Source organism: Theropithecus gelada, chromosome 1 (assembly GCF_003255815.1).
Source record: "Theropithecus gelada isolate Dixy chromosome 1, Tgel_1.0, whole genome shotgun sequence".
Taxonomy (NCBI): Eukaryota; Metazoa; Chordata; class Mammalia; order Primates; family Cercopithecidae; genus Theropithecus; species Theropithecus gelada.
In genome coordinates, this window is record NC_037668.1 from 56,220,581 (window position 1) to 56,238,837 (window position 18,257).

Sequence of the window (18,257 nt, forward strand, 5' to 3'; positions counted from 1 at the left end):
GGTTTCCCTAATTTACACAGTAGACTCAGCAATGTTGTCCCTATTTTTCCCTAAGGCCTAGTTCCCACTATATGAAGTATAGGCTGAACTGGTACTTCTTGTCTCCCTTTGCACAGGAAAATGATGGACTCCGGACAGATTGATTTTTACCAACATGACAAAGTTTGCTCCAATACCTGCAGAAGCACCAAATTTGATCTTCTGATCAGCAGTGCAAGAGCTCCAGTGCCAGGACAGCAGACAAGTGTGGTGCAGACACCCACTTCGGCTGATGGTAGGGGGTAGGAAACCACCTGAAAACCCACTGTGTTTTTCAGCAGAACTTTCCCCCTTATTTCTCCCTTGTGTGTGTGTGTGTGTATGTATATGTGTGTGTGTGTGTATATATATATATATATATATATTTTTTTTTTTTTTTCTTTTTGATACGGAGTTTTGCTTTTGTTGCCCAGACTGGAGTGCAATGGTGCGATCTCAGCTCACCGCAACCTCTGCCTCGTGGGTTGAAGTGATTCTCCTGCCTCAGCCTCTCGAGTAGCTGGGATTACAGGCATGCACCACCACACCCGGCTAATTTTGTATTTTTAGTACAAACAGGGTTTCTCCATGTTTGTTATGTGGTCTTGAACTCCTAACCTCAGGTGATCCACCTGCCTCAGCCTCCCAAAGTGCTGGGAATACAGGCATGAGCCACCACACCCGGCCTCTTATATAATCTTAATTTCAATTCTCATGAGCGTTGATGTGCCTTGTGAAGTATGCTAATCTTGGATGGGATTCCATGCTTTGGAAACATGCTTTGTTTTCTTCCAAATGATTCCTATTGGCCAGACCTCCTCCTTTGTTTTTTCCTTACAATGCATTGTAAGCATTGGAAAGGTAGTTCAATAGTTATAATTATATAAGAGTTTCACTTTGGTGCCACTTTGCATATTAAGGTTCAATTAGGCTGTTTTGAAAAATGGAGAATGGCGTGAACCCAGGAGGTGGAGCTTGCAGTGAGCCGAGATCACACCACTGCACTCCAGCCTGGGCGACAGAGCAAGACTCCGTCTCAAAAAAAAAAAAAAAAAATTAGCTGGGCGTGATGGCACATGCCTGTAATCCCAGCTACTCAGGAGACTGAGGCAGGAGAATCACTTGAACCTGAGAGGCAGAGGTTACCGTGAGCTGAGATCATGCCTCTGCACTCCAGCCTGGGTGACAAAGCAACACTCCGTCTCAAAAAAAAAAAAAAAAAAGATCTTTTGGTCAGTTCTAATATACTGTGTGTAACCAGTGGGTGAGTAGAAGCCAACTCTCTTGAAACCTAAATCCCTTTCAGGAAAGTATAAAATATCTGGCAGTTTGAATATTTGAACACTTGACTTTTCACTTGAAAAGTGAAAAATACTGTGAAATGTTATTTACAGTTGGCCGTTGAACAATGGGTTTGATCGGCAGGGGTCCACTTTTATGCAGCTTTTTTTTTTTTTTTTTTTTTTTCCAGCCAAACATGGATTGAAAATACAGTATTTGCAGAATGCAAAACCCGGGTCTATGAAGTGTTAACTTTTACTTTTTGTATATGTGGATTCCACGGGGCTGACTTTAGGACTTGAACATGTGCAGATTTGGTTATATATGCAGGTGGTCCACGAATCAATCCCTCATGTATACTGAGGGACAACTGTACTTCCTTTTTATTTGGCTATAAGTCCTTTACTTGATTATCTTTTGCTTGATTATTGATATCCTCCAGTGTGTAGAGTCCATACTTACCTATATTGCTTTTTGGATTAGTTTGTTTTTTCTCAATTCTCTTTGTTAAAAGCTTTCTTTTTTTCTTTTTTGAGATGGTCTCGCTCTGTTGCCCAGGCTGGAGTGCAGTGGGACAATCTCGGCTCAATGCAAGCTCCGCCTCCCAGGTTCACGCCATTCTCCTGCCTTAGCCTCCTGAGTAGCTCGGACTACAGGCGCCCGCCACCACGCCTGGCTAATTTTTTGTATTTTTAGTAGAGATGGGGTTTCACCGCATTAGCCAGGGTGGTCTCGTTCTCCTGACCTCATGATCCATCTGCCTCGGCTTCCCAAAGTGCTGGGATTACAGGCATGAGCCACCGCACCTGGCCAAAAGCTTTCTTTTTTTTTTTGAGACAGGGTCTTACTCTGTCACCCAGGCTGGAGTACAGTGGCACAGTCATGGTTTACTGCTGCCTTAAGCCCCTGGGCCCAGGTGATCCTCCCACCTCAGCCTAGTGAGTAACTAGTGGTGCACAGATGTGCACACCACACCCAGCTAATTTCTGTAGAAATTGGGTTTCGCCATGTTGCCCAGGCTGGTCTCAAACTCCTGGGCTCAAGCGATCTGCCCACCTTAGCCTCCCAAAGTGGTAGGATTACAGGCATGAGCTACCATGCCCAGTCAAAATCTTACTATACAAGTCATAGCAAAGGGTATTTTTTCCCCCTTGTGAATCTGCTATACATGAATCTCTTATCTGATTTTTATGATCTCCATTTCTTTTACTTTGTCTTTATAGGCTAATAAATAAGTTAGATGCTTAGTATCAAACTTGCTTGTAGTAGAGCTCTTGGCAAAGCACTATACCTTTCTCTTAAATTATTTCAAGCTTTCTTCACCCTCAATAAGTCTGGGGCAGGCAGCCTAGTAGTAATGCCTATCTTCAATCTCTTTCAAAAACATATCCACCCAGGAAACACATTGCTCTTTTGTGATTTTGTAAGTTATCTTTCACTTTCTATTCAAAGTAAGAAAGCATTTTCCTTTGCAAGTCAGGTTTTCTTTAGAAAATCCAGTATTCATCCTGGCTTACCTAAGAGTCTAGTTTTTAAAATAGGGACCTGCAGCCAAGAGACTAGAATGTTAAAATAACAAGGTCTTTGTAGCTGTTGACTATGAGATATAGGATGGCTATAATTTTTTCATTACATTCACCATTCTCACCTCTACTGGACTGCTTTTAGGTAGCATCACGCAGATTGCCATCTCAGAAGAGAGCATGGAAGAGGCAGGGCTGGAATGGAACTCAGCTCTCACCGCTGCTGTCACCATGGCCACGGAGGAGGGTGTAAAGAAAGACTCAGAGGAAATTTCAGGTATTCTTCTATAGGGCTCAGATATCTTGCAGGGTCTTGTGACCCTTATCACCATTATCATTATGGACACGGAAAACCTCTTAATTACTTTCGCTGGATTTTCTCATGCATATAAATACTAACTATAGCTACAAACATCCTACTTTAATCCATGCAATAACCCTGCAGAGTCACATTTTACACACAAAGAAATCAGAATTCAGAAAGGTTCAGCAACTTGCCTAAGACCAGTCACAAACAAGTGTCAGAGCTGAATTTAGCTGTTTGACTATGTAGTCTATGCTTTTCATCCGATCAAACTGCCTCCAACCTTGGCACATTTCTTAGATAACCTAAGTTTTGAGATGTTAGCTGGAAAAAATAGATGCCAAGTGTTATAGAGCATGGTGATTAATGATTGTTCACTTAGAAGGGACCAGGAGAGGCTTCACATCACCCTCCATTTATTAATTCATTTTTAGTTGGCACTGTTGTTAGGTGCTAGGTGCATAGATGAAAAGACAGGCCGGGCACGGTGGCTCACGCCTGTAGTCCTAGCACTTTGGGAGGCCAAGGTGGGTGGATCACCTGAGGTCAGGAGTTCAAGACCAGCCTGACCAACATGGAGAAACCCCGTCTCTACTAAAAATACAACGGTTGTGGTGGCACATGCATGTAATCACAGCTACTTGGGAGGCTGAGGCAGGAGAATCGCTTGAACCTGGGAGGCGGAGGTTGCAGTGAGTTGATATCGCGCCATTGCACTCCAGCCTGGGCAACAAGAACGAAACTCCATCTTAGAAAAAAAAAAGAAAAAGAAAAAGAAAAAAAGAAAAGATAGAGCCACCACCCTCAGAGAGCTTATAGCCCCGTCTATCCAAATGTTTTGTTTTGTTTTCTTAAGTATAGGACTAGGGAGAGTATATCTTAATTAATATTTAATTTAATATCTTTACTATTTAACTTTTATGATATTAAATATCTAATATCTCATTTTTAAATTAAATTAAAATTAAATATTTAATATTAAATATGTTTATTTAATGTTTAATATCTTTATTGAAAGAAAATGACTATTCTTTGTAGTGAGAACTATGACAAATTCAGAGAATAACAAATTGAGGCAATTATCCCAAGCACCTATGCTGCTGAAAGGGCCAAATAATTGGGTGCCCACTCAGGAAGCATCTAGTATTCCAAAGCCTATTCCTTTTTTTCAGGAATGGCCCAATAAGAAATTCTTTTGAGTTAAAATAATTTTGAATTTCACATTGTAGAGATTTGCCTAAGTATCTGTGTAGTGTCTCTTTTTTACCCTCTGTCTTATCCTTCTTGTGCCAGAGGACACTTTGATGTTCTGGAAAGGAATAGCTGATGTAGGGCTGATGGAAGAAGTTGTCTGCAATATACAGAAGGAAATAGAGGAGCTACTCCGGGGAGTTCAGCAGCGGCTCATCCAGGCTCCCTTCCAGGTCACAGGTAAGTGCACTAATCCTAACAGTAGCAGTCATTTATTGAATACTCACCTCTGTAGGCAGGTCCTGTAAGCCTTGCAAAAACCCTGATGTATAGGTATTACTATCTTAATTTTACAGATAAAGAAACTAAGGCTCATATAAATTAAGTCACTTGTCTAAGGTTCATAACTAGGTTTTTTTTTTTTTTTTTTTTTTTTTTGAGACGGAGTCTCGCTCTGTCACCCAGGCTGGAGTACAGTGGCGCGATCTCCGCTCACTGCAAGCTCCGCCTCCCGGGTTCACGCCATTCTCCTGCCTCAGCCTCCCGAGTAGCTGGGACTACAGGCGCCGCCACCTCGCCCGGCCAATTTTTTTGTATTTTAAGTAGAGACGGGGTTTCACCGTGTTAGCCAGGATGGTCTCGATCTCCTGACCTCGTGATCCGCCCGTCTCAGCCTCCCAAAGTGCTGGGATTACAGGCTTGAGCCACGGCGCCCGGCTCATAACTAGGTTTTGAACTCAGATCTGGCCATGCTTTTCCACAGGTAATTTTTGTCTTTATAAATGGTGCCAGTAATCTGGGCAACATCATGAAATGCTTTGTCTCCACAAAAAAACTTTTTTTTTTAAGATGGAGTTTCACTCTTATTGCCCAGGCTGGAGTACAGTGGTGCAATCTCAGCTCACTGCAACCTCTGCCTCCTGGGTTTTAAGCAATTCTGTTTGCCTCAGCCTCCTGAGTAGCTGGGATTACAGGCGCCCACCACCATGCCCGGCTAATTTTTGTATTTTTGGTAGAGACAGGGTTTTGCCATGTTGGCCAGGCTGGTCTTGAACTCCTGACCTCAGGTGATCCCCCTGCCTCGGCCTCCTAAAGTGCTGGGATTACAGGCATGAGCCACTGCTCCTGGCCTACAAAAAGCTTTTTAAAAATTAGTCAGGTGTGGTTGGTAGTGGGTGCCTGTAGTCCCAGCTACTTGGGAGGCTGAGGCTTAGAAGAATCACTTGAGCCCAGCAGTTCGATGCTGCAGTGAGCTATGATCATACAATTGTACTCCAGCCTGGGTTACAGAGCAAGACCCTGTCTCAAAAAAAAAAAAAAAAAAAGGCCGGGCGGGGGGGGTCACGCCTGTAATCCCAGCACTTTGGGAGGCCGAGACGGGCGGATCACGAGGTCAAAAAATTTAGACCATCCTGGGTTACAAGGAAAAACCCCGTCTCTAATAAAAAAAAAAAAAAAAAAAGGTCGGGTGCAGTAGCTCACGCCTGTAATCCCCGTATATTAGAGGTTGAGAGTGGCGGATTACTGAGGTCAGGAGTTCGAGACCAACTGGCCAACATGGTGAAAACCTGTCTCTACTAAAAATACAAAAAAAAAAAAAAAAAAAATATTAGCTGGGTGTGGTGCATGTCTGTAATCCCGGCTACTCGAGAGGTTGAGGCATGAGAATCACTGAATCCAGGAGGTGGAGGTTTGCAGTGAGCCGAGATCACACCACTGCACTCCACTCTGGGTGACAGAGCAAGACTCCGTATCAAAAAAAAAAAAAAAAAAAGAAACTGACAAAGCATTCTGTCTCTCAATATATGTATTTTCTTTTCTTTTTTTTTTTTTTTTTTCCATGACACGGAGTTTCACTCAGTCACCCAGGCTGGCGTGCAGTGGCACGATTTCAGCTAACTGCAACCTCCACCTCCTGGGTTCAAGCAGTTCTTCTGCCTTAGACTCCTGAGTAGCTGGGACTACAGGCTCGTGCAACCACGGCCAGCTAATTTTTTGTAATTCTAGTAGAGATGGGGTTTCACCATGTTGGCCAGGCTGGTCTCAAACTCCTAATCTTGGGTGATTCGCCCACCTCAGCCTCCCAAAGTGCTGGGATTACAGGCATGAGCCACCGCGCCCAGCTGAGATATGTATTTTCAGACTCTCTCTGTATATACTCATTATGTGTGTATGTCCACTATGTGTATATATAGAGAGTCTGAAAATTGGAGAAATCCACTTGATTTTAGATTATTCTCATATCCTATTAACTTAAGGCTTTCTGAACCTACTGTGTTCACTTATAGCTGTTTCTGAATACTTTCAGGGTGCTGCTGTGCAGAATGTAAAAGGATGTTCTAATCTGATAGAAATGGGGTTATGGGCCAGGCGCTGTGGCTCATGCCTGTAATCCCAGAACTTTGGGAGGCTGAAGCGGGCGGATCACCTGAGGTCGGCAAGTCAAGACCAGCCTGGCCAGCATGGTGAAACCTTGTGTCTACAAAAATACAAAAATTAGCCAGGCGTGATGGCAGGTGCCTGTAATCCCAGCTACTTAGGAGGCTGAGGTGGGAGAATTGCTTGAACCCGGCAGGCGAAGGTTGCAGTGAGCGGAGATTACACCATCGCACTCCAGCCTGGGTGACAGAGCGAGAGTCCATCTCAAAAAAAAAAAAGAAAGAAAGAAAGAAATGGGATTATGGTGAGACCTCGTATGTTCAGTGAATCCTTATTTGGTTATTTATTTATTTATTTATTTATTTATTTATTTATTTGAGACGGAGTCTCACTCTGTTGCCTAGGCTGGAGTGCAGTGGTGTGATCTTGGCTCACTGCAACCTCTACCTCCCAAGTTCAAGTGATTCTCCTGTCTCAGTCTTCTGAATAGCTGAGATTATAGGCACACACCACCATGCCTGGCTAGGTTTTTTGTATTTTTAGTAGAGATGGGGTTTCACCATGTTGGCCAGGCTGGTCTCGAACTCCTGACCTCAGGTGATCTACCTATCTCAGCCTCCCAAAGTGTTGAGATTACAGGTGTGAGCCACCGCACCCAGCGAATTCTTATTTTTGTTAGTCATTTGTTGTTACTTCTTTATAACTCATACCTTACATACCATACACTTAAGCAAACTTGACAACAGAATCTTTTTTTTTTTTTTTTCCTTTGAGATGGAGTCTGGCTCTGTCGCCCAGGCTGGAGTGCTATCTCAGCTCACTGCAACCTCTGCTTCCTGGGTTCAAGCAATTCTCCTGTCCCAGCCTCCCGAGTAGCTTGGATTACAGGTGCCTGCCACCACACCTACCTAATTTTTGTATTTTTCAGTAGAGACAGGGTTTCACCATGTTGGCCAGGCTGGTCCTGAACTCCTGACCTCAGGTAATCCACCTGTCTTGGCCTCCAACAGTGCTGGGATTATAGGTGTCAGCCACCGTGCCTGGCCTCCAGATTTGTATTTTTAAGAGGTTGTTCTGGTTGCTGTGTGGAGAGTAGACTCAGACTCTATGGGGAAAAAGTAGAAAGAAGACCAGTTGGGAAGCTCTTAAAGGAATTAGTCCAAGCAAGAGATAATGTATCATGGATTAGAGCGGGTAGCGGTAGATTTAGGAAGAAGTGATTAGATTGAGAATGTATTTTGAATGTCAAACTGTCAAGTCTTGCTGATGGATTGGATGCAGGGTGAAAAAGCAAGAAAGATACCGGGATGATTCACACATTTCTGGCCTGAGCTGTGAGTGGTGATGCCATTTACTGAGATGGTGGCCACTGGGAAAGGAGCAGGTTTAGAGAGGAAATCAAAATTAGTTTTACCTCTTAAATTGAGATGACTATTGGACCATCAAATAGAGATGTCACTCATCTAGACAGAAGTATGAATGTGGAATACAGCAAAGAGGTCAGGGCTGGAGATGTACATGTGGGAGTGCTCAGCATGTGTATGTTATTTCAAACCATGGGACCAAGTGAGGTGACCATGGAAGGAATGTAGGTAAAGTTGTCCAAGTTAAGGAAGCAATGAACACAAATACTGACCTTTTTTTTTTTTTTTTTTTTTTTTGGAGACAGGATCTTGCTCTGTCATCCAGGCTAGAGTGCAGTGATGCAGTCACAATTCACTGCAGCCTTACCCATCTGGGCTCAATTGATCCTCCTGCCTCAGTCTCCCAATTCGCTGGGACTACAGGCACATACCACTGCAGCTGGCTAATATTTGTAGTTTTTGTAGAGACTGGATTTTTGCCATATTGCCCAGGCTGGTCTCAAACTCCTGTGCTCAAGCCATCCGCCTGCCTCAGCCTCCCAAAGTGCCAGGATTATAGGCGTGAGCCACTGCACCTGGCTTACAGTTCTTTCCAGAAGTTTTATATAGAAGGGAACAGAGGGCTAAGCGCGGTGGCTCACGCCTGTAATCCCAGCACTTTGGGTGGCTGAGGTGGGCATATCACGAAGTCAGGAGATGAAGACCATCCTGGCTAACACGGTGAAACCCTGTCTCTACTAAAAGTACAAAAGATTAGCCAGGCGTGGTGGCGGGTGCCTGTAGTCCCAGCTATTCGGGAGGCTGAGGCAGGAGAATGGCGTGAATCCAGGAGGCGGAGCGTTTTTTTGTTTGAAACGGAGTCTTGCTCTGTCGCCCAGGCTGGAGTGCAGTAGTGTGATCTCGGCTCACTGAAAGCTCCGTCTCCCGGGTTCACACCATTCTCCTGCCTCAGCCTCCAGAGTAGCTGAAACTACAGGTGCCCGCTACCATGCCCGGCTAATTTTTTGTATTTTTAGTAGCGGCAGGGTTTCACCGTGTTAGCCAGGATGGTCTCAATCTCCTGACCTCGTGATCCACCTGCCTCGGCCTCCCAAAGTGCTGGGATTACAGGCGTGAACCACCGTGCCTGGCCCAGTTTTTTTTTTTTTGAGACACGAGTTTCACTGTTGTTTCCCAGGCTGGAGTGCAATGGTGCAATCTCGGCTCACTGCAACCTCTGCTTCCCAGGTTCAAGCAATTCTCCTGCCTCAGCCTCCCAAGTCGCTGGAACTATAGACATGACCACCATGCCCGGCCATTTTATTGTATTTTTTGTATTTAGTGGTGACGGGGTTTCACCATATTGGTCAGGCTGGTGATTCATCCACCTCGGCCTCCCAAAGGGCTGGGATTACAGACATAAGCCACCACGCCCAGCACTTTGGGAGACTGAGGCAGGTGAATCAGTTGAGATCAGGAGTTCAGGATCAGCCTGGGCAACATGGTGAAACCCTGTCTCTAATAAAAATATAAAAATTAGCTGGGCTTGGTGGTGCGCACCTGTAATCCCAGCTACTCAGGAGGCTGAGGCAGTCGAATCGCTTAAACCTGGGAAGCAGAGCTTGTAGTGAGCTGAGATTGTGCCACTGTACTCCAGCCTGGGTGACAGAGCAAGACTGCATCTCAAAAAAATAATAATAATAAAAATAATAATCTTGCATGCCAATCCTCATGTTTGACACTTAAAATATATTTCTAATCTTCATGTCTATTTTGCAGAGTATTATTAGTTCCATTCGTTTTAGATGAGAAAAGAGTGAAATGACTTACCAAAGGTTGCACAGATAGAAAATAGCAAAATTGAGATGAAACTTAACTCTATCTAGTATAGGGACTATGTTTTCAAAACCTAAAGTCAGAACTATAAACAGATGCAAGATATTAAAAAAAAATTTTTTTTTGAGGTGGAGTCTAGCCCTGTCTCCCAGGCTGGAGTGCAGTGGCATGATCTTGGTTCACTGCAATGTCTGCCTCCTGGGTTCAAGCAATTCTCCTGCCTTGGCTGCCTCCCATGTAGCTAGGATTACAGGGACATACCACCACACACAGCTAATTTTTGTATTTTTGTTAGAGACTGGGATTACAAATGTGAGCCACCGCTCCTAGCCTTAAAAATTTTTCTAATTGGCTGGGCGCGGTGGCTCATGCCTATAATCCCAGCACCTTGGGAGGCCGAGGCAGGTGGACCAAAAGGTGAGGAGTTCGAGACCAGCCTGGCCAATATGGTGAAACCCCGTCTCTACTAAAACAGCCGGGTGTGGTGGCGGGCGCCTGTAGTCCCAGCTACTCGGGAGGCTAAGGCAGGACAATTGCTTGAACCCAGGAGGTGGAGGTTGCAGTGAGCCAAGATCACGCCACTGCACTCCAGCCTGGGGGACAGAGCAAGACTCTGTCTCCAAAAAAAAGAAAAAAAAGTTTTTTCAAATTTATGTAAGTAGAGACAAGGGTCTCACTATGTTGCCCAGGCTGGTCTTGAACTCCTGGCCTCAAGTGATCCTCCCGCCTTTGCCTCCCAAAGTGTTGGGATTACAGGCATGAGCCGCCATGCCCAGCCTGGTCTTTGTATTTATTTATATGGAAAGACTTACAAAAATATAACAATTAAACCAGAATTCATTATACATGTAATAAATCTTGGTTAAAAATGTGTTAAAATGCAGTTAGGAGAGTCCCATAATTTCTGGTTGTTTCATATTTATAAACAGCACAATGGAGAGTGGTGTAACATATCTGTTTTAACTGGACAGGCATGTCTTTTGTTTCAAATAGATGCTGCTGTTCTCAACAATGTAGCACACACATTTGGCCTAATGGACACAGTCAAGAAGGTTTTAGACAACAGAAGGAACCAAGTAGAGCAGGGAGAAGAACAGTTTCTCTATACTCTGACAGGTATGTGTAACTTATCTCTCTTCTTTGGTGATATGCTAATATTCTTGTCTTCCCATTTTCTTGTTGACTAATGTTAGGGTAACTTTCTTTTTTTTTTTTTTAATAGTTTCAGATTTTGCTTTTAAAAATAAAAAAAAAGCCGCAGGTGAAGTGTATTGATAAGAAACAAAAGAGGCACAAAGGAAATAAAGAAGGCAGTTGACATCATAGTCCCGCTTCTGTGTCTTGTGGAGGATTAAGATGTTTCTTAGATTGCTCCATTAATTCAATAATGTTGGTGGCAGAAGACACAAATTGATCTTTGTCTTTTTTACATTATTGATACTGCTTGTTTGGTAGATATAAATTTAGCACTTTCTCCATTGTTTGTGGTAATCAGAAATTTTGTGTAATCGCAGCACTTTGGGAGGCTGAGGCAGACAGATCACAAGGTCAAGAGATAGAGACCATCCTGGCCAACATGGTGAAACCCCATCTCTACTAAAAATACAAAAATTAGCTGAGTGTGGTGGTGTGTACCTGTAGTCCCCAGCTGCTCAGGAGGCTGAGGCAAGAGAATCGCTTGAACTCAGGTGGTGGAGGTTGCAGTGAGCCAAAATAGTGCCATTGCACTCTAGCCTGGGCAACAAGAGTGGGACTCTGTCTCAAAAAAAGAAAAAAAAAGAAAAGAAAACCTTTAAACCATCAGAAAAATGATATTTGTTAGAAATATAGGCGTTTGGTCCCTTGTCTGTATTATTTTTATTTTTTTTTATTTTATTTTTATTTTTTTGAGATGGAGTCTCGCTCTGTCGCCCAGGCTGGAGTGCAGTGGCCGGATCTCAGCTCACTGCAAACTCCGCCTCCCGGGTTTACGCCATTCTCCTGCCTCAGCCTCCCGAGTAGCTGGGACTACAGGCACCCGCCACCTCGCCCGGCTAGTTTTTTTGTATTTTTTAGTAGAGACAGTGTTTCACCATGTTAGCTAGGATGGTCTCGATCTCCTGACCTCGTGATCTGCCCGTCTCGGCCTCCCAAAGTACTGGGATTACAGGCTTGAGCCACCATGCCCGGCCGTCTGTATTATTTTTTCAGATGGTTTTGATCATTGTGTACATAAAGTTTTGTTTTCTGCTTTTTTTCATCATGACATACTAATATTTTTCTTTTTGTTTGTTTTTGAGACAGGGTCTCACTCTGTCACTGAGGCTGCAGTGCAGTGGCATAGTCACGGCTCACTGCAACTTTGACCTTCCCCGAGCTCAGGTGACCCTCCCACCTCAGCCTCCTGAATAGCTGGGACTACAGGTGTGTACCACCATGCCCAGCTGTTTTATATTTTTGGTAGGGATGGGGTTTTGCCATATTGCCCAGGCTGGTCTCAAACTCCTGGGCTCAAGTTATCCACCCACCTCAGCCTCCCAAAGTGCTGGGATTACTAGTGTGAGCCATTGCGCTCAGCCCTATTAATATTTTTCAAGTTGCTACTCAGTATTATACCTGGACATTCTTCTAGGGATGACATTTATTTATTTATATATTTTATTTAATTTATTTATTTTTTTTGAGACAGAGTCTCGCTCTCTCGCCCAGGCTGGTGTGCAGTGGCGCGATCTCGGCTCACTGCAAGCTCCGCCTCCCGGGTTCACGCCATTCTCCTGCCTCAGCCTCCTGAGTAGCTGGGACTACAGGCGTCCGCCACCACGCCTGGCTAACTCTTTTGTATTTTTAGTAGAGACAGGGTTTCACCGTGTTAGCCATGATGGTCTCGATCTCCTGACCTTGTGATCTGCCCACCCCGGACTTCCAAAGTGTTGGAATTACTGGCGTGAGCCACTGCGTCCGGCCATTTATTTATTTATTTTATTTATTTTTGTTTTTTGAGATGGAGTTTCACTCTTGTTGCCCGGGCTGGAGTGCAGTCACATGATCTCGGCTCACCACAGCCTCTGCCTCCCGGGCTCAAGCAATTCTTCTGCCTCAGTCGCCCAAGTGACGGATTACAGGCATGCACCACCACACCCGGCTAATTTTGTATTTTTAATAGAGATAGGGATTGACCATGTCAGTCAGGCTGGTCTCAAACTCCCAACCTCAGGGGATCTATCTGCCTGCCTTGGCCTCCCAAAGTGCTGGGATTACAGGTGTGAGCCACCACGCCTAGCCTTATTTTTATTTTTATTTACTCATTTATTCATTTATTTATTTTGAGATGGAGTTTCACTCTTGTTGCCCAGGCTGGAGTGCAATGGTGCGATCTCAGCTAACCGCAGCCTCTACCTCCCGAGTTCAAGTGATTCTCCTGCCTTAGACTCCCAAGTAGCTGGGATTACAGGCATGTGCTACCACACCTGGCTAATTTTGTATTTTTAGTAGAGACAGGGTTTCTCCATGTTGGTCAGGCTGGTCCCGAACTCCTGACCTCAGGTGATCCACCCGCCTCAGCCTCCCAAAGTACTGGGATTACAGGCATGAGCCAGTGTGCCCGGCCACTCTTGGCGTTTTATAGTATAAGTCATTGGAAAAACCAAAGTGTTTTTCACATGCTCATACACTCAGTATAGCACAGAACACTTCTGCAATCAGATGTGTAGGGGTTTTTCTGCATATACCGAGCAATCAACTCTCCAGTGGACACTGACTGGGTATATATAATTCAGTTCAATTCTGATACTGTCCACCTGGAGATAGCATCAGATCACACAGGTAAGGCGCAGTCTCACCTCGCATTCAGCCCCAGATTGTGACCTGTGCTTTTTTTTTTCCAATTAATTGTTGAAGGCAAACTGCAAAATGACCTGTGCTTCTGACCAACTGGCTATAAATTGGGGGTTCCCACAATCACCTTCTTGTGTTTGATTAATTTGCTAAGGTGGCTCACAGAACTCAGAGGAGCAGTCACTCAATGTTTATTGGGTTTATTATAAAGGTTATTACAGAGGATACAGATGAATGACCAGATGGAAGAGATGCATGGGACAAGGTGGGAAGGAGAGTGGGACTTCCATGCACTCTGTAGTCATGCCACTCTCAGGAACCTCCAACAATCCGATGCTCTCTGAACCCTGTACTTTTGGGGTTTTATGGAGGCTTCATTATATAGGTATGATTGATTACCTCATTGGCCATTGGTAATCAGCCTACAGCCTCTCTCCACTCCTTGGAGGTTGTAGGGGTAGGGCTGAAAGTCTTAATCCTTCAATCATGCCTGGTTCTTTCTGGTGACCAGCCCCCATCTTGAATCTAGCTAAAGCTTCCCAGATACCGGTCATCTCATTAAGATACAAAGACATTGGCTGGGCGCGGTGGCTTAAGCCTGTAATCCCATCACTTTGGTAGGCCAAGGTGGGCGGATCATGAGGTCAGGAGATCGAGACCATCCTGGCTAACACAGTGAAACTCTGTCTCTACTAAAAATACAAAAAATTAGCCAGGCACGGTGATAGGCATCTGTAGTCCCAGCTACTCGGGAGGCTGAGGCAGGAGAATGGCGTGAACCTGGGAGGCAGAGCTTGCAGTGAGCCGAGATCGCGCCACTGCACTCTAGCCTGGGTGACAGAGCGAGACGCCGTCTCAAAAAATATATATATATAATATATACGTATATATATTATATAGATATAAAATATATACGTATATATTATATATATGTATGTGTGTGTGTATATATATATAAAGACATTTAGGTCGGACGCACTGGCTCACGCCTGTAATCTCAGCACTTTGGGAGGCTGAGGCGGGCGGATCATAAAGTCAAGAGATTGAGACTGTCCTGGCCAACATGATGAAACCCCATCTCTACTAAAAATACAAATATTAGTTGGGCATGGTGGTGCATGCCTGTAGTACCAGCTACTCGGGAGGCTGAGGCAGGATAATCGCTTGAACCAGGGAGGTGGAGGTTGCAGTGAGCCAAGATCGCGCCATTACACTCCAGCCTGGCGACAGAGCAAGACTCTGTCTCAAACAAAAAAACAAAAGAGATATAAAGACATTTACTGCTCTAGAGATCCATGTATTTTTAGGAGCTGTGTGCCAGGATCCAGGGTCAGAGACTAAATATGTATTTCTTATTATATCACAATATAACACATAGGGAGCAAAGTGTTCTACAAGTGTAACTGATTCTTGGGTGCTTATCAGGTACTAAGTAATAAAGAGGTTCCATTGTGGAACCTAACTTACCAGGGGTCACCTAGGTTGGACTGGACACTTGGGAGAGGGATAGTGATAGGCGTATTATAATGCACAGGCAACCAAGTTGACCATCAGATGATTTTTGTCCTGGCCCTACCTTTATAACCTTGTTAGTCACTTTCCCTCTCTGGATCCCTGTTAAAATGAATTTGTTTGAACTCTTAAGACCTCTTTTAGTTCTGTAATTTTTAGGGACTTCTTCTGTAACTTTCTGTAGACCTTTCTGGGCAACAATCGTAAACTGTGGCTATTTGAGTAACCAGCAAAGTAGTTTTCCAGCCAATGCAGCAAGGCATTCTTGCCTTGAAGGATAGTTTGAAAATCAGTTTTTTGGAGTGGCCATTGTAGCTTCTTTGTAGGTCCATGAGAGTTCCAAGGGACTGTGCAGGCTGGGCGCACTGACTTATGCCTGTAATCCCAACACTTTGGGAAGGTGAGGTGGGTGGATCGCTTGAGGCCAGAAGTTTGAAGCTGTAGTGCGCAATGATAGCACCTGTGAATAGCCGCTACCCTCCAGCCTAGGCAACATAGCCAGACCCTGCCCCCCTAAAAAAAGCACAACAAGAAGGAAAACAATATCACGACTTGCCTGAGGCTACTTAGTAACAAAACCAGACAGAGACACCAAGTCTCCTGACTCTCAGTTTAATGCTCCCAAGATTTTACTTCCCTCCACACAAAGTCTTTTCTTTTTTTCCATAGACTTGGAACGCCAGTTGGAGGAGCAGAAGAAACAAGCCCAGGATCATAGGCTAAAATCTCAGACGGTTCAAAATGTGGTACTGATGCCTGTGAGCACTCCTAAGCCTCCAAAACGGCCCCGGCTCCAGCGGCCAGCCTCCACCACTGTCTTGAGCCCTTCTCCTCCTGTCCAGCAGCCTCAGTTCACAGTCATCTCACCCATCACCATCACCCCAGTGGGTCAGTCATTTTCCATGGGCAATATTCCAGTGGCCACCCTCAGCCAGGGCTCCAGTCCTGTGACTGTCCACACACTGCCTTCTGGCCCTCAGCTCTTCCGCTATGCCACAGTGGTCTCCTCTGCCAAGAGCAGCTCACCAGACACAGTGACCATCCACCCTTCATCTAGCTTGGCGCTGCTGAGCTCTACTGCCATGCAGGATGGGAGTACACTGGGCAACATGACCACCATGGTTAGCCCTGTGGAATTGGTGGCCATGGAGTCCGGCCTAACCTCGGCAATTCAGGCTGTTGAAAGCACCTCAGAGGATGGGCAGACCATCATTGAGATTGACCCAGCCCCGGACCCAGAGGCTGAAGATACTGAGGGCAAAGCGGTCATCTTGGAGACAGAGCTGAGGACTGAGGAGAAAGTTGTGGCTGAGATGGAAGAACACCAGCATCAAGTTCACAATGTGGAGATTGTGGTCTTAGAGGATTAACTGGGGATCTCAGGGCCAGGAGTTATGTTTTGATTTGGAATTTTAATTATTTGTTTATTTTTATCATTGTCCCACTCATTTCCACATAGGACCCTTTTTAAAAAAAAACAAAACAAAATCTTATTGTTGTAACTGAAAATGTTGGGTTCCTCCCACTCCCTCATTGAAAAATGGACAAAACGAGCTGCCCTTCCAGAAGTTGAGAGTAGGTCATTCAATGTCCTAATCATCTTACACCAAGAAAGTAATTTCTTTTAGGGGAAGTGTCAAGATAACGAGTAACCCTGTCCAGAAAGCCATTTACAGGCTCATTTCTCTGTGTAGGCATGTGGTTTTATTCTTGTAAAGATGCATTGACCAAACTCCGGAACACAGATCTGACACTGGAAGGCAACCCATTTGCATGTGGATGCAGAAGGGCACTTTATTTTGTATCCTGAAAAGGGCCTACAGAGGCCAGTACAAAACTCTGAAACAAAAGGAAGTTGACTCTGCTTTGAGGGGAAGGTGGCATGCCAGCACTAGCTTAAAAAGGGAAGTGCTAGCCGGGCGCGGTGGCTCACGCCTGTAATCCCAGCACTTTGGGAGGCCGAGGCGGGTGGATCACGAGGTCAGGAGTTTGAGACCAGCCTGGCCAACATGGTGAAACCCCGTATCTACTAAAAATACAAAAAGAAATTAGCCGGATGTGGTGGCGGGTGCCTGTAATCCCAGCTATTTGGGAGGCCAAGGCAGGAGAATTGCTTGAACCTGGGAAGGCAGAGGTTGCAGTGAGCCAAGACCGCACCACTGCACTCCAGCCTGGGCAACAAGAGCAATACTCCATCTCAAAAAAAAAAAAAAAAAAGGAAGTGCTTTGACAAGTATGGGCAGGGAAATCATCTTACTTCCAGAGGTGCAACTGACACCTCTGGAGATCTCTAAAAGTTAGTACCGTGAGTGCCATTTTGAGAAGAGGGTGGTAATAAGTGGAAGGCACATCTCCACAGAACAAGTGGCAGCAGTGGCCTCTGATTTTGCAGAGATGGAAAGCCAAGGCCGGGTGCGGTGGCTCACACCTGTAATCCCAGCACTTTGGGAGGCCGAGGTGGGCGAATCACCTGAGGTCAGGAGTTTGAGGCCAGCCACTAAAAAAAAAATTAGCTGGGCATGGTGGCAGGCGCCTGTAATACCAGCTACTTGGGAGACTGAGGCAGGAGAATTGCTTGAACCTGGGAGGTGGAGGTTGCAATGAGCTGAGATTACGCCATTGCACTCTAACCTAGGCGAGAAGAGTGAAACTCTATCTCAAAAAAAAGAGAAAGAAATGGAAAGCCAAGGATGATGCTACAGCTGTGCTTTGGGGTTCAAGGTAGTAGCTTACCTTGTTCCACACTTTGTCAAAGCACTCACCCTCCTAAACTAGGATCAGTCCATTCATTTGAAACTGTGCAATGTGATGTAAATTGCTCTGGTTCTTGGACTGTGGCTGTCACAGGGATGGGGCTCCAAGGCCATCATTTTCATTGCATGACTCCAGGATCAGGGAGTTCCTCCATCACACCAGCTGCCATTTTTGGTGGGGCCATTTTTTTGGCTTTGGAACCAAAAGCAGCCACTCATTTGGTGCTTCCTCTTGTTCTGCCCTCCATCCCTCAACTCTTAATGGCATCTGTCTCCTGGAACCCACGCTCTTCAGCTTTTTGGC

At 45.1% G+C, this 18,257-nt stretch overlaps 1 protein-coding gene across 2 annotated transcripts in view; it reads left to right on the plus strand.

Moving 5' to 3' along the window:
- The window catches only part of GMEB1 (glucocorticoid modulatory element binding protein 1), a 32,331-nt gene extending 15,290 nt beyond the window's left edge, over nt 1-17,041 (plus strand). For both annotated transcript variants that reach the window (XM_025369641.1, XM_025369649.1), the window contains exons 5-9: nt 117-274; nt 2,968-3,099; nt 4,420-4,557; nt 10,869-10,991; nt 15,870-17,041. In XM_025369641.1, the coding sequence (XP_025225426.1) occupies nt 117-274; nt 2,968-3,099; nt 4,420-4,557; nt 10,869-10,991; nt 15,870-16,570 (1,252 nt within the window). In that variant the 3' untranslated portion in view covers nt 16,571-17,041. The remainder of the gene's footprint in view (nt 1-116; nt 275-2,967; nt 3,100-4,419; nt 4,558-10,868; nt 10,992-15,869) is intronic.
- The last annotated feature ends 1,216 nt before the right edge of the window (nt 17,042-18,257 follow it).